This window comes from Suncus etruscus, chromosome 8, assembly GCF_024139225.1.
Source record: "Suncus etruscus isolate mSunEtr1 chromosome 8, mSunEtr1.pri.cur, whole genome shotgun sequence".
NCBI classification, from domain to species: Eukaryota; Metazoa; Chordata; class Mammalia; order Eulipotyphla; family Soricidae; genus Suncus; species Suncus etruscus.
Window position 1 is genome coordinate 39652628 of NC_064855.1, and position 15962 is coordinate 39668589.

The 15962-nt window shown below is 42.2% G+C and overlaps 1 protein-coding gene across 1 annotated transcript in view; it reads right to left on the minus strand.

Moving 5' to 3' along the window:
- MTMR6 (myotubularin related protein 6) overlaps nucleotides 1–14321 on the minus strand; it is a 49798-nt gene extending 35477 nt beyond the window's left edge. The window contains 1 exon segment of the mRNA XM_049778351.1: nucleotides 14048–14321. Coding sequence (XP_049634308.1) covers nucleotides 14048–14071 — 24 coding nt within the window. The 5' untranslated portion in view covers nucleotides 14072–14321.
- Nucleotides 14322–15962: the final 1641 nt, after the last annotated feature.

Genomic DNA, 15962 nt, shown 5'->3' on the forward strand with positions numbered 1-15962 from the left:
CGGTGCTCAGGGGTTACCTGGCTGTCTGCTCAGAAATAGCTCCTGGCAGGCACGGGGGACCATATGGGACGCCGGGATTCAAACCAACCACCTTTGGTCCTGGATCGGCTGCTTGCAAGGCAAAAGCCGCTGTTCTATCTCTCTGGGCCCTACTTTTATTTTTTATTAATTTACTTTTATTAAAGCTCTAGTTTAAATTATTATATTTCTTGATCCCCAAAAAATTTTTTGGTTTTTGGATCACACCCAGCGGCGCTCAGGGGTTACTTCTGGCTCTGCGCTCAGAAATCATTCCTAGCAGGTTCAGGGAACCATATGGGATGGCAGGATTCGAACCACCATCTGTTCTGGATCAGCTGCACGCAAGGCAAATGCCCTTTCACTGTACTATCTCTCTGGCCCATCCCCCAAATTTCTACAATCAAAATTACCTTAAAATTCCACTGTTAGATCCATAATTTTAGTTATCTACAAACAAACTTCATAGTCTATTTATCTAAATCATCTTCAAAACTCTGAAATAGTATTACCCCAAACTTCAACACTAGTCAATAATCTCAGGAGATAAAGATCCAGTGTCTATATTTTTTTTGGGGCCACACCCGGCAGTGCTCAGGGATTACTCCTGGCTGTCTGCTCAGAAATAGCTCCTGGCAGGCACGGGGGACCGTATGGGACACCGGGATTCGAACCAACCACCTTTGGTCCTGGATAGGCTGCTTGCAAGGCAAACACCGCTGTGCTATCTCTCCGGGCCCCAGTGTCTATATTTTTATAAGCCTTTCCAAACTATTCCTATGCTTTACAACTCATAGACCACCTAACTTCAACTCCAAATCAATTACTCTTACTCTTAGCCCATAATAAACAAGATTTTTCTTTTGTCATTATGCTTTTCCCCCAAACATTTAAACATTTCCCAATTTGTCTAGTTCTCCCATTTTCAGAATTTCTTCAACTTCGGCTCTTTGAAATATTTTAAAGGACCTCTGCACATAAATAAATAAATAAATAAATAAATAAATAAATAAATAAATAAATAAATAAATAAATAGATAGATAGATAGATAAATAAATAAATACCTGTGCACACACATAAATCACATCTCTGAAAAACAGCATATGAATATATAATATTATGAAACAAAGTTTCAAACTTTCCAGTTCTGAAAGTTTTTAACTCAACCAAAAATTACTAGATATCGTTTGAAGGCTAATTTGTCTGAATATCATTTTCTTTATAAAAAGAATGATAATAATCTCTTCAAGGACTGTAGTAAGGTTGAATAGATGCAGGTACTTTACCCAAAATTTGCTTGACAAATAAGCAATAAATATTCAAATAAATATATATAAAATCATTATTGTAAATTTATGAGGTAAAATGAACCCTGGCAGTCAGCTCTGTATTAATCTATTATGCAGTTAAATTCAAATGGAGGAGGTTTAGAATAAACTTTTGTAGCAGGGCAACTACAAAAAGCAAATGGAACAATCTAGGGGTACAGAAAAAAGATTCAATAAAAGCACAGACTAAGCTGCAATAGATAAGATTAAGAGGAAGCCCATGGTTGGGCAATAAAATTGATGTGGGAAGGAAGGAGAAAAAGAAGCTCCTAAGATTTTATTTTATTAAACAGGTAGCTTTCACCTAAATATGGAGATGACATAAGCAGAAAGGAAAATTTTAGTCAGATAGAAAAGAAAATCCATGCTGATCTGAAGAGCAATATTCTGAGAAGTCAGTCAGAAGAGGAATGGACACAGACTGATCTCTCATTTGTGGGATAAAAAGAATCGTCATAGAAGTATAACAAATGCCCAAAGGCAACTGGAACTGAGAACTGGTCTTCAGTAAGAAGCTTACCACAGGGAAGGGAAAGGTATGGGAAGAGAGGACTGGAGCACTGGTGAAAGGTGTGGTGAGGAGTTATTCTATGTATGAAACCCATATTAATAGTATGATACCTAAACTTTTTTTTTTTTTAATAAGAGAATCCACACTGGTGAAAGAAAGCTGACACTGGTGATGGGGTTGGTGCTGGAACACTGCTTGTGTAAACCTCAGCTATGTAAAACTTTGTAAATCATGGTACTTTAATTCTGAGAGAGAGAGAGAGAGAGAGAGAGAGAGAGAGAAAGAGAGAGAGAGAGAGGGAGGGAGGGAGGGAGGGAGGGAGGGAGGGAGGGAGAGAGAGAGAGAGAGAGAGAGAGAGAGAGAGAGAGAGAGAGAGAAAATCCACCTTAACTACATAATAAATTGAGGTTATTTGTTACTTTGGTAAAATCATTACATCTGACTGCTGCAACATCACATTCTCTATTGGAAGCGACAAATAATAAAATCTGGAATTACCTCAAAATATTTTTTTCTAAAACATTTAACTAAAGTTCTGGAGAATTTCTGACAAAATATATTAATTACTGTTCTTTGCTGAAAATCCTAAATAATTTCCAAAGCAAAAGGAATATAATCTTTTTCTTTGCTAAAACCATAAAATACAAAATATAAGTTGCAGACAATTCCTAAATTCCAATTGTTGGTTACTAATTCCCTTTTCATCAAGGAACTGAAAGTGCTTGACAAATGTTGCTATGTTTATTCCCTACTGTTTTGGAAATGTTTAAGACAGATGTTTAAAAAACAATTGTTTTGTTTTGTTTTGTTATTTTGGGCCACACCCGGTGGTGCTCAGGGGTTACTCCTGGCTGTCTGCTCAGAAATAGCTCCTGGCAGGCACGGGGGACCATATGGGACACCAGGATTCGAACCAACCACCTTTGGTCCTGGATTGGCTGCTTGCAAGGCCGCTGTGCTATCTCTCCGGGCCCTACAATGTAATTTTAACTCTTTCAGGTCACTCGCACTGACACATTATAATGTTAGGATTCTTTAATTATATAAGTATCACCACAAACAAAAAAGGGAAATGGGAACAGAGGAAAATATTGTAAAATGGGGCTGGAGAGATAGCAATACAGAAGGATGGTGGTTCGAATCCCAGCGTCCCATATGGTCCCCCGAGCCTGCCAGGGGCCATTTCTGAGTGTAGAGCCAGGAGTATCCTCTGAGCGCTGCCAGGTGTGACACAAAAACCAAAAAAAAAAAAAAAAAGAAAGGAAGGAAGGAAGGAAGGAAGGAAGGAAGGAAGGAAGGAAGGAAGGAAGGAAGGAAGGAAGGAAGGAAGGAAGGAAGGAAGGAAGGAAGGAAGGAAGGAAGGAAGGAAGGAAGGAAGGAAGGAAGGAAGGAAGGAAGGAAGGAAGGAAGGAAGGAAGGAAGGAAGGAAGGAAGGAAGGAAGGAAGAAAGAAAGAAAGAAAGAAAGAAAGAAAGAAAGAAAGAAAGAAAGAAAGAAAGAAAGAAAGAAAGAAAGAAAGAAAGAAAGAAAGAAAGAAAGAAAGAAAGAAAGAAAGAAAGAAAGAAAAGAAAGAAAATATTGTAGAAAGGGAGAATAAACGAAGAGCCTAAAAACTGGAAGGCTTGGTAATGGTGTTAAAGATGCCAAAGACAGGTACTGGTGTTAAAGATGCCAAAGACAGCACATTATTATTATTATTTTATTTTATTTTATTTTATTTTATTTTTTTGGTTTTTGGGTCACACCAGGCAGTGCTCAGGGGTTACTCCTGGCTCTACGCTCAGAAGTCGCCCCTGGCAGGCACGGGGGACCGTATGAGATGCCGGGATTCGAACCACCATCCTTCTGCATGAAAGACAAACGCCTTACCTCCATGCTATCTCTCTGGCCCTGACAGCACATTATTTTTAAGGTCATTTAGTTAAATTGCTGCCAACGATAGATCCACACTATAATGAACTATCCTAACTGTATTGGAAATGTGAATTTCAGTGGACAACAAAGCTGAAAATAAAAAATACAGGGTTATTTCAAATCTACAGAATCACAAGCAGAAAGCTGAGGCTCTGGGACAAAAAGGGATCATAGTTCTGTGACCAACAGTTGTACTTATTGTAAAACTATACTGACAATGGCTACCAAAGCTGAAAATTTTACTGTTCTTGCTGCTCTAGTAGAGACTGTTCATAACTATAATCATAAATACACTAGCGGTTTGAGAAACATTGTTTCACCCTCTATAACACTGACACTTCTATGCAATTAGCTAGCAAAATAAACCCATCTAGTTGCCTTCAAGTAAAAAGTAGAAACTTGGAGGCCAAGGAGATTAGCTCAAAGTTTCATGCTTAAAACCCCAAGTACTGCAATCCTCAGTACTGTGCAACTCACTGCACTGCTAAGTATAGCGCCAGTGGCCTCAAACTATAGCATCAGGATAAATTTCAGAAGTATCAGGCCCTAAGTGCTTTTAGAGAGAACCCCTCTCTCCCCCAAAAATTATAAATTTTAATTTTTAAAGCATAGGGATCTTAATCAACTCTTTGGCTGATGTATGCTCCCTCCCCATTCCTACAACTATGTCACTTTCTAGACCTATCTTTGGTTTTGTCATCAATGTAAAAAACAGCTAATATTCTGATATCCTGTGAGGGGCTTCCTTACATTTTTATTCAGTGAAATAAAAATTTGGCATTAACCTTAATGGTTCTGTACCTTTAACTAAAGGTTCTTTACGTATCCCAGTGACCATCTTGACTTCTATGCTTTCCCTCTCTCTCATTCAGCTCTAGTATAGTGTCCTACCCACTATTACTCTGACCCCAACACAGGGATTTTAATCTAATTATTTATTTACCAACCAGACACACTCAACAACATTTATTTGTACTAAAGCTCATATGAAGATGGCTTACTCCCTTACCTCTAGTTATCAGTTTTCTGCAGGAGCTTCTCAAACTCTCCTATTTAAATCCTACCTCCCAACCCACACTCCTGACACTCCCCACAGTATTTATCATCATCTACCATATTATATACATTTGACATTTAATTTACTTTTTTTTTTTTTTTTTTTTTTTTTTTTTTTGGTTTTTGGACCACACCTGGTGGTTCTCAGAAATTACTCCTAGCTGCTGGTGGGGGGTTGGGTAACTATATAAGAGGCTGAGGATTAAACCTGGGTCAGCTGCATGCAAGTCAAATGCCCTACCTGCTGTGTTATCCATTCCGGTTCCCTAATTTTATTTTTTAATATAAATTACTTTAAAGACCATATTACATAGTTGACATAGATGATCATAATACATTTGTTTCCAAGTAAATTATTTTTAAAAATAACAAAAGAGAAAAAATAAAGAGTATAGCCGCAAGAAAATCTGTGAAAAAATGACTATCTCGCAGTGAGATCATTAAGTCATTTTCAGAAGATTTCAGTAAGCTCTTGTTGCTAGTTGATCATTCTGCTACTTGGTTTCTGAACATTAGGTGGCTTCATATACACACTGGCATCTAAATTGGTGTGCTCTTACAGGAATGACAGTATTAAAAAATTGTGGCCTCAGCCATACGGCCCAGGAATTCCAAATACTACTGCAAATAGTGCAGTTTTTGTGGGGTGTGTTTTCAGCTGCCAGGAATTCCAGAAGTATGATAAGATAGGGGAAAGGTGCCCACACTCACTCCATTAAAAAGTCCTGGTGATGTCAGCCCAAACACCAATATACCTGGAGTTTTGGTCAGATTGGTGTCTTTGCCAGAGATAGGTGGTGAAGCAGGGCTATTGGCGAAGGGTGACTGTAGGTGATGGGTGCAGCAGGCATAGCTCCAGCAGGATGGGGACTTGGCTCGCCCTCTCACCCCAATATTAAAGCTTTCAATTGCATGGCTAGTGCACCCATGATTTTTTCATGACTTGGTTTAAAAAGAAGGAATTTATGAAGCTGGAGAACACAGACATGGAGGCTGTGTTTGCGGGCATAATTTTGGGTGCCTAATTTTGTTTATTGTTACACATTCTACAACTAGAGAAAATGGTTTTGTAAAGGCAGAGATTTTGTTTGTTTGTTTTGTTTTGGACCACACCCAGTGATGCTCAGGAACCATTCCTGGCTCTATACTCAGGAATAACTCCTGACGATACTAGGGAGACCATATGGGATGTTGAGGCTAGAGCCTGGGTTGTCAATAGTGTGCAAGGCAAATGCCCTACCCAGTGTACTACTGCTCTGGCTCTAAGATAGAGATTTTTATCTGATTATTTACCACCCCAGTACCTAGAACCATGTGCTGATTCATAAAAACAGGACACACAGAAAAGGAGAGAACAAAGGAAGAGTAAATTAAAACAGGAAAGACCATTTCTTTCTCATCTATGGTTCCACTTTTCCCATATTATCTCTAAAACACTTTGGCTCCTCTCCTCTCTTCAGGGCTTGCTCACTTTTTTTTTTTTTTTTTTTTTTTTGGTTTTTGGGCCACACCCAGTAACGCTCAGGGGTTACTCCTGGCTATGCGCTCAGAAGTTGCTCCTGGCTTGGGGGACCATATGGGACACTGGGGGATCGAACCGCGGTCCGTCCAAGGCTAGCACAGGCAAGGCAGGCACCTTACCTCTAGTGCCACGCCCGGCCCCGGCTTGCTCACTTTTAAGTTTTCCTAGAGCTCTTACCTTCACCTCTTCTCCACAAAATTTCCACTAAACACACATACAAAAACACACATCCTTGAAACATATCTCAAAAATGATTAGGTAAACACAGACATCTCCCAAAGATATTTCTCTGACAGATATTTTTCATTTCGTTTTAGATACATTATCTATTCGACAAAATCCTGCTACCTTAGATCTTCTCAGCTCCTTCTCTCTATTCACATTGACCTACGTCACTACTTAAATGTAAGAGGAGCTGGAGAAATAGATCAATACATGCCAACACTAAATGGTTCCCAAAGTATCTCCAAGTAGTCAGATTCTTAGTTGAGCACAGGGCTAAAAACAGTCTCTCAATACCGCCAGGTATGACAAAAGTAAGTAAAACTAAACAACTTTAAAAAAAATTTTAGGGGCCGGGCGGTGGCGCTAAAGGTAAGGTGCCTGCCTTGCCTGCGCTAGCCTTGGATGGACCGCGGTTCGATCCCCCGGTGTCCCATATGGTCCCCCAAGCCAGGAGCAACTTCTGAGCACATAGCCAGGAGTAACCCCTGAGCATTACCAGGTGTGGCCCAAAAACCAAAAAAAAAAAAAAAAAAAAATTTTACACATTAGGGTCGGAGAGATGGCATGAAGTTAAGGCATTTGCCTTGCATGCAGAAGGACAGTAGTTCGAGTCCCGGCATCCCATATGGTCCCTCAAGCTTACCAGGAGCGATTTCTGAGCATAGAGCCAGTAGTAACCCCTGGGAGCTGCCAGGTGTGACCCAAAAACAAAAAACAAACAAAAACAAAAACAAAAAAATGTATATATTCTGGGGCCAGAGTGATAGCAGTAGGGCATTTGCCTTATACATGGCCAACCCAGAATGGACCTCAGGTTTGATTCCCAGCATCCCATATGGTCCCCTAAGCCTTCCAGGAGAGATTTCTGAGTGCAGAGGCAGAAGTAGCCTTTGAGCACAGCCGGGTGTGACCCAAAAACCCAACCCCCCCCCCACAAATTACATATATTCTTTAATTGAATCATCCTGAGATACAGAGCTACAAAGTTGTTCATGGTTGAGTTTGTTATACAATGTACAACACCCTTCACCAGTACACACTTGCACATTTCCCACCACCAAAGTCCCCAGTTTCCCTCTCAACCTCCCCACTGCCTGCCTCTGTGGCAGACTTCAGGCATTCTCTCTCTCTCTCTTTCTCTTTCTCTCTCTCTCCCTCTCTTTCTCTCTCTCACACTCTCTTCCCACTCCTCCCCCCTCTCTCTTTCTCTCGCTCTCTTTCCTCCCTCACCCCCCTCACCCCAGTCACTGGTACAACAGTTTCTTTATCCATTCATCTGTTCTTGGGCACTTGGATTGTTTCTAAAAGTAGATCATATGAGAGCTCAATTTCTAGTTTTTTTTTAAGGACTATCCATATTGTTTTCCAGAAAGACTGGATCAGTTGACATTCCCTCCAGCAATGAATGAGAGTCCCTTTCTCCCCACATTCGTGCCAGTTTTTCATGTTCTTTGTGATGTGTGCCAGTATCTACAATATGCAATGATTGTTTTGATCATTACTATTTTGATTTGGATATCCCTGATGATTAAGGATGTGGAACATTTTAATATGTGCCTTTTGGCCATCTATCTTTCTTCTCTGAATAAGTTTCTGGGGCTGGAGCAGTATGTATGTAGTGTATGTAGTGTATGTATGTATGTATGTATGTACGTAGTGTATGTAGTGTATGTAGCAATAGGGCACTTGCCTTGCAAGCAGCTGACCCAAGACGGACCTCAGTTCAATCCCCGGCATCCCGTATGCTCCCCCAAGCCAGGAGTGATCTCTGAGTGCATAGCCAGGTGTAGTAACCCCTGAGCATCACCGGGTGTGCCCCCCCCCCAAAAAAAAAGAATACATTTCTGTTCATCTCTTCTTCCCATTTTTTTTTTTTTTTGTGGTTTTTTTGGGTCACACCCGGCAGTGCTCAAGGGGAACTCCTGGCTCCATACTCAGAAATTGTTCCTGGCAGGCGCACGGGACCAATTGGGAAGCCGCATTCAAACTGATGACCTTCTGCATGAAAGGCAAACACCTTACCTCTATGCTATCTCTCCGGCCCCCTCTTCTTCCCATTTTTATGAGATGAGGTAAGATGTTATTTTTCCTGTTAAGCTCTACCAGTGCTTATATATCTTAAATATTAACTCTATCAGGTAGGTATCTGGCGAACATTTCTCCCATTCTGTATAGTCAGTCTTTGTAACCTGGTTCCCATTTTCATTGAGATGCAGAAGCTTCTTAGTTTAATGTCATCCCATTTAAAATAAAACAATCTTGATTAATTAATCTACAAGGGAGAGTGCAATGCTAAAAAAAAAGTGAGATTATCATTAGAAACACCTACTTCAAGATCCCAGCTTCAACTAGTCTATGGCCCAACTAGATACTTGAATCAAGACACATCATTTTAATTTATGCCAGCTTCAATTTTTCAGTTGCATAATAGAATAATATTTGTAATAATCAAAATGGTACTTTACATGGGGAATATGCAGGTATGCCTCATAATACTGGTCCTCATTTCAGTGGAAATTAAAATGTGTTTCTCATTATTCTTGATTCATTCTTAGTATTGCATCGCCTTCCCTCTTTATAATGCAACAATTATATATATATGTATATATATATAAACTATGATTTCATAGTCTAATGACAAAATGGAATAATAGAACAAGTTGGGGAAAATTCTAAAATAACACAATTTAGCTTTAGTGAAATCAGATTTTTTTGGGAATTTCTATTTTATAATAAATTCTAAGATGTAGTCATCCATAACAGGAAAATATTTTTATAATTCATTCTGTAAATTCCCTTCATAAACAATAGTCACATCCCTATATGATGTCAGCCAAAGCACTGGAGTCTGGTAGGGAAAGGAGACAGATGACATAAAGAGCTCAATCTGCCTATTACCCATTATTTATTGGCAAGATCACTTCATTAAGGCAAAAGTTAGAATTTGAACTGATTTAGAACTTAACATGATTCATCAGTTTCAAAGCATTCTTTCAGAAATTCAAATGCTGACTTGTTATGTCTATTGTGTAGAAAATCAATTGTGAACAATTTAAGAATTTTAGAATTGGGGCCGGGCGGTGGCACTAGAGGTAAGGTGCCTGCCTTGCCTGCGCTAGCCTTGGATGGACCACGGTTCGATCCCCCGGTGTCCCATATGGTCCCCCTCGCCAGGAGCGACTTCTGAGCGCATAGCCAGGAGTAACCCCTGAGCGTCACTGGGTGTGGCCCAAAAACAAAAAAAAAAAAAAAAAAAAAAGAATTTTAGAATTGGGACCGGAGCAGTGGTGCAAGCAGTAAGGGTTTGCCTTGCACGTGCTAACCTAGGATGGACCGAGGTTCCAGCATGCCATATGGTCCCCAAGCCAGGAGTGATTTCTGAGCGCATAGCCAGGAGTAACCCCTGAGCATCACCAGGTGTGGCCCAAAAAACAAACAAAATATAAGAATTTTAGAACTGCTTACAATTTTAGAACTATAAGGTCATTTAATGATCTGGTAAATTTAATTACCTGATAAATCTCTACCAATGAACACATTTTTGTTGTTGTTGTTTTTGAGTCACACCCGGTGACACTCAGAAATTGCTTCTGGCAGGATGGGATGCCGGGACTGGAACCGCCGTCTGTCCTGAATTCGCTGTGTGAAAGGCATACACCCTACGGCTGTGCCCCTTAGTGAAGAATTTTTAAAATAACTATAAACAATACAAAAATACAAAAATAGAACTATAATTTTACTTAGTTCAAGATGTTTGAACAGGGAGGGGAATTATGATATTTTAATAGTGAGAAAGATATTTTACTCATAAATAACAATCTTTTAACCTCAAGACAATAGGTCAAATTTAATAGAATTAAGTTTCTAGTACTTATTTTACTTTGCCATATTTGAGTGTAAGTTTATGTAATTTAAATTTTAACAATGGTTGTCTTTAACAACTTAACAATTTTCTTCACAAACTTTTTTCAGAATTTTTATATAACAATTTTCATGTTAGAACTTTAGTTTTCTTGAGTCACAGTTTCTGGTTTTTAAAATGATCTTAGAATTATTACTGGTTTTTATTACTTATATTTGACTATTATGTCTTCATACATTTTAACAAAATGAAACTAGAAAGGCAACAGGAAAAGTATTAGTCTTTTGATTTAGACACTGTTTTATTTCATTTTGTTTTTGTTTTCAGGCCTTACTCCTGGCTCTATACTCAAAAATCATTCCTGGCAGACTGATGGGACCATACAGGATGCCAGCAATTGAACCTGGGTTGACCACAGACCAAGCAAGCATCACTATTGTACCATCACTCCAGCCCCTTATTTCATTCTTTTATAAAAAATCATTGAGGTACTGTGATTTGCAGTGCATAATATATGCATAATATATAATATATGGTTGCATACATATATCATCTCATCACCATACCCATTACCAGAGTACCTGCTTCCCTCCACCAAGGTCCCAAAGGAGACACTGTTTTAGTACTTAACAAAAGTTAACTAAAAGATTACTACTTAAATACTCTTTTTTTTTTGGGGGGGGGGGCACACCCAGTGACACAAGGTTACTCCTGCTCCACGCTCAGAAATTATTCCAGGCTCCAGGAGCATATGGAATGCCAGGGATTGAGCCCATGTTGACCTCATGCAAAGGAAAGGTCCTACCTGCTGTGCTATCACTCAGGCCAACTTAAATACTTATCCAATACACAAATTTATTTGTGAATTGCTAAATATTTAAAATAAAATACCGTACATTTTAGTTTATTGACATAACAGTTATTAGTAATTGGTAATTATGAGTTTTCAAATAAATATCTGAACAAACATCCCTAAAAAGTTACAAAATATTTTTCTACTATCCATCTACTGTCAATTATTTTGGGGGGATTTGAGGGGTAGGGAGGCTACAGCTGATTGTACTCAGGACTTACTCCTGGCTCTGGCTCAGGGATCACTTCTGGCAGTGCTCAGGGGACTGTATATAGTGCGTGCCAGGGATTGAATCTGGGTCATTACATGCAAAACAAGTGCCCTACCCATGTACTATCCTCCATCTAAGAGTCAATTCTTGATTTCAGTGACTAAACTACCTAGAGTTCAAAGCTGCTAAAAAAGGCTAACGTAGGAGCACAGGAAGTAAGGTGCTTATTTATTAGCCTTGCACACAGCCAACCCAAGTTTAACTATGGACACTACATATCATTCCCCCTAGCAATACCCTGGACAATCCCTCCCTCAAAAATCAGGTATGTACCAGACTAAAGATAGCCCAGCAGGTAGGGCACTTGCCTTGCATGTAACCAACCCAGTTTGATCCCCAGGATCACAAACAGTATCCCGAGACCTGCCAAGAATGAAACAGGAGTATCTCTGAACATTGCAAGTGTGAAACCCTCCAAAATCTCTGAACATTTCAAGTGTGAAACCCTCCAAAATCTAAGAGGTAAATATGTTCAGAAGATTTAGTTCTGAAACGCAATTATTTTTGCAGCATAAAATGCCCAGCGAAAGGGGAAAGAAAAAGTTGGCTTGTGTTCAAAATGGTTTTATTTTGGAGGGTGAGTCATACCCAGCAGTGGCGAAGGGACCACTCCCTATTCTGTACTTGGGATGAAGGGGATCCAGGGAACCACACAACATGGAGGATAATACTGGGACCTCCAACGTGGAAAGCATGTGTTCAGCCCATTCAACTGTCTCCACTGGCCCGCAAAACAATGTTTTAGAAATAAGTTACAATTTGGAAGAATGTTACAGCCCACACAATTATTAGGACACATTATAGAATCTAGATCTAACTAACACTTAACACCTAGTGCCTGTACAGTACCTGACATATAACAGGTACCTAGTATATTTCTACTTAATTGTACTCGACATAAACAACGAATTCTACTTTGCTCAGAAAGTTCTCAGCGGGTGGGGGGGGCTCTGTTTTTATTTTTCTCGCGCATCTATTTTGTACGTAAAATAATCATAAGAGTAGCTCACAAACCACTGGCCCTCTGTGGGGGGGGGGGGAGTAACACTACACTTTTGCCTTCCAAGCACACAAGTAAGGAAGAGACCTGTGCTCACTTCCAGGGAGCAAAAGCTTGAGGAGCTTTGCACCTGCACCTGCTGCTTGCTTATGTTCTGGGGCTGAGCGCGAGTCCCTCTTTCCCCTCCTTCCCCTCCCTGCACTCTGCAAGCACCTCAGCAAAAACGACAGACAAAGGTGGAGTTTGGGGTGACCGCACGCACTGCCTACCAAAGGTGTTGCAATCCACACCCCACCTATTTCCAAAACCAATACTTCTCTCAAAAAGCGTGGCCGAGGGGCTGGAGCTAGAGAAGTGTAGTAGTGAATAAGAACGCTTTCCAGTGGTTCGATTCCCAGAACCCCATCTGTTCTCCCAAGCATGCCAGGAATGGTCACTTATTCCTGAGCCCTGAGCATCAACGGGTGTGGCAACAACAACAAAATTTTTTTTATTTTTCCAGAGTCTATGCATAAATGCTAAAAAGAGGCTTTGGGGGGAGGTGGGCAGAGAGAAAGCATGGAGGTAAGGCGTTTGCCTGGCATGCAGAAGGACGGTGGTTCGAATTCCGGCATCCCATATGGTCCCCCGAGCCTGCTAGGAACAATTTCTTTTGTTTTGGTTTTGGTTTTGGTGCCACACCCGGCGGTGCTCAGGGGCTACTCCTGGCTGTCTGCTCAGAAATAGCTCCTGGCAGGCAGGGGGACCATATGGGACACCAGGATTCGAACCAACCACCTTTTTGGTCCTGGATCGGCTGTTTGCAAGGCAAACGCCGCTGTGCTCTCTCTCGGGGCCCTAGGAACGATTTCTAGCTAGAGCCAGGAGGAACCCCTGAGCGCCGCCGGGTGTGACCCAAAATAAATAAATAAATAAATAAATAAATAAATAAATAAATAAATAAATAAAGAGGCTTTGGGCACAAGACAAGACAGTTATCAGGTCTCAGAGCCCCGCCGGGGGTGCGGTCCCAGATCGATCGCCGCTGGGCGTGACCCCGAACCATCACTCGCGGCTCGGCCCAGGCTTCCTCTTCGGAGTCGCCCCGGAGCCCGGCCCCGCCCCACCGTCGAGTCCCGGCTCGCGCCGGGTCTGGGAGACGCGTCTGTCCGCGGCCACCAGCCCGGCGGGGGCGTCGCGCGGAAAGCAACGGGCCGCGCGGCTCTTCGACCCCGCAGCGGGGCCCCCAGACGCGCGAACGATCAAGGGGCGCCACACCGGCCAGAAAATGGGGCGCGACTCCAGGATCCTTCCAGTCCCGGGGCCGCAGGACCGATGACACTTCCAAGCCGCGGGGCCCCGGAGGGAGATGACAGGCTCCCGAGGGGGCTGAGCCGACCACCCGCACCCCAACGTCCAGAGCGACAGCGGAGAAGCGGCGACGGCACCGGCCCGGCCCTCCCCGGCCGCCCCAGGCCGCCTGCGCCCGCCCCGCCGGGCCCCGCTACCTTGGTGGTCCGGATGTGCTCCATCCCTAGCACGCGTCTGCCGCCGCCCTCCTCCCCGGCGGACCGTGAAGCGGAAGATCCCGGACGGCGCCGAGCCAGAGATCCAGCCGCCCGCGTCCGCACCCTCCTCCCCTCCCTCCCTCACTCCCTCCGCCGGCCGACGCCGCGGTCTCGTCTGGCCGGCCCCGCGGAGCGGCCCAGCGCGCAGGCGCAACGGACTAGCGCCGTCTCCTAAGCAACGCTTCCTCCAACCCGCCGGCCACACCACCGATGGGACGCGCGGCGGCGCCGGCGGGCAGAGCGTCGACCGACAGAGGGAGAGTGGCGCCGGTGCCTCCTCCGGAGTCGCCGCGGGTTCTGCAGCGCCGCCTGCAGGCGAAGAACTCAGAAGCGTGCCCCTCTCGGAGACGAGGGAAAAAGCGCTCTTGACGGCCATCAGAGCGCATCCATCCTGCAGGCTGGAGACCTTCGTCATTCTGACAGGTGGAAAAGGACTTTGATGCTTGGACGGAGAGATTCCCACTCAAGTCCAGATGTCAATTCTTTCACTTTACTCAACATACTCTGTAGGGTAGGGTGTTTTCTAAGGAAATCCTGGGATGTTTAGTGGAATCTTGCTGGAAATCAACATCTCAAATTCTTTGCTATCAGTTATATAAAGTGAGGCCTACCTATACAATATTATTTATGAGAAAGGATGCTGGTAGAGTCTTAATAAAATAAAAGTTGAACAAACAGAATGATTACATTTTCCAAATTAAAAGAAGGCTGAAGTCACAGGCCACACCACTGCTCCCCATATGTGATGGAGGGGCAAAGAGAGACTGGAGGGCAAAGCAAGAGGGAGATGAGGATGATATACAACAGCCTGGAGAACGCTTGCCTTGCACACAGCCAACCCGATGTTCTGTCCTTGTCATCCCACATGGTCTCCTGAGCCCGTCAGGATTAATTCCTGAATGCAGAAGCAAACCCCAGAACACCGTCGGTTGTGGCAAAAAAATAAAAATAAATAAAAAATAAAAAAAGTTTTGAAAGATTCACAACTTATGGAGCACAAACCCATAAGCAACACTTCCATGGAAACCAATGGCAGAAACTCCTACGATGATACACTATATCATGTCTGACTATCCAGAAGAAATTGTGAGTCATACTAAACAGTGAAAATAGTTCTAAGAGACAAAACAACATTCAAAGCCTGACTCACATACAGCAGCAAGGATACTGGTATTTTTAGACTGGAAATTTAAGGCACTTGTAATTAATATGTTGAGGATGGCAGTAGATAAAGTAGACTACAATAATAATAAAAGGTCATTGTAAGCAGAAAAATGAAAATTCCTATAAGAAACCAAAAAGAGAGCTGGAGAAATATCTCCATGAGTTAACCCTCAATAAATACCACGAGTGACTCCTCAGCACAGATCTGGGAGTAGTCCCTGAGCATCCATGGGTGTGGACTAAAAAGAACAACAACAAAAGAACCAAAAAGAACTCCTCAGGCACTGAAGCACTACAACAGAACTGAAGAACTCTCTGGTAACTTACTTGAGAAACTGTCCTGGCTGAACAAAGTGCCTCCCAATTTAAGGATGTTTCACTAGAGACATCTGATACTGAAAAGTAAAGAGTTAAAGCTGTACTCAAGAACTGTGGCATATCTACAAAATGTGTAACATATAGAAATAGCCAAAGGAGAGAAAAAGAAATAGGACATTGACCACATCTGGAGATGATTTTGGTTGCCCAGAAACCAAAAACCAAAAAAAAAAAAAAAATTAAACTCTATTTATAAATGGATAGAACTAGCGTGCATTATGCTGAGCAAGGGGAGAAAAAGCAGTCAAATACAGAATATTTGCTATCATATGTGGAGTTAAAGAAATATAGTAAAATAATAAAAATAGTCACA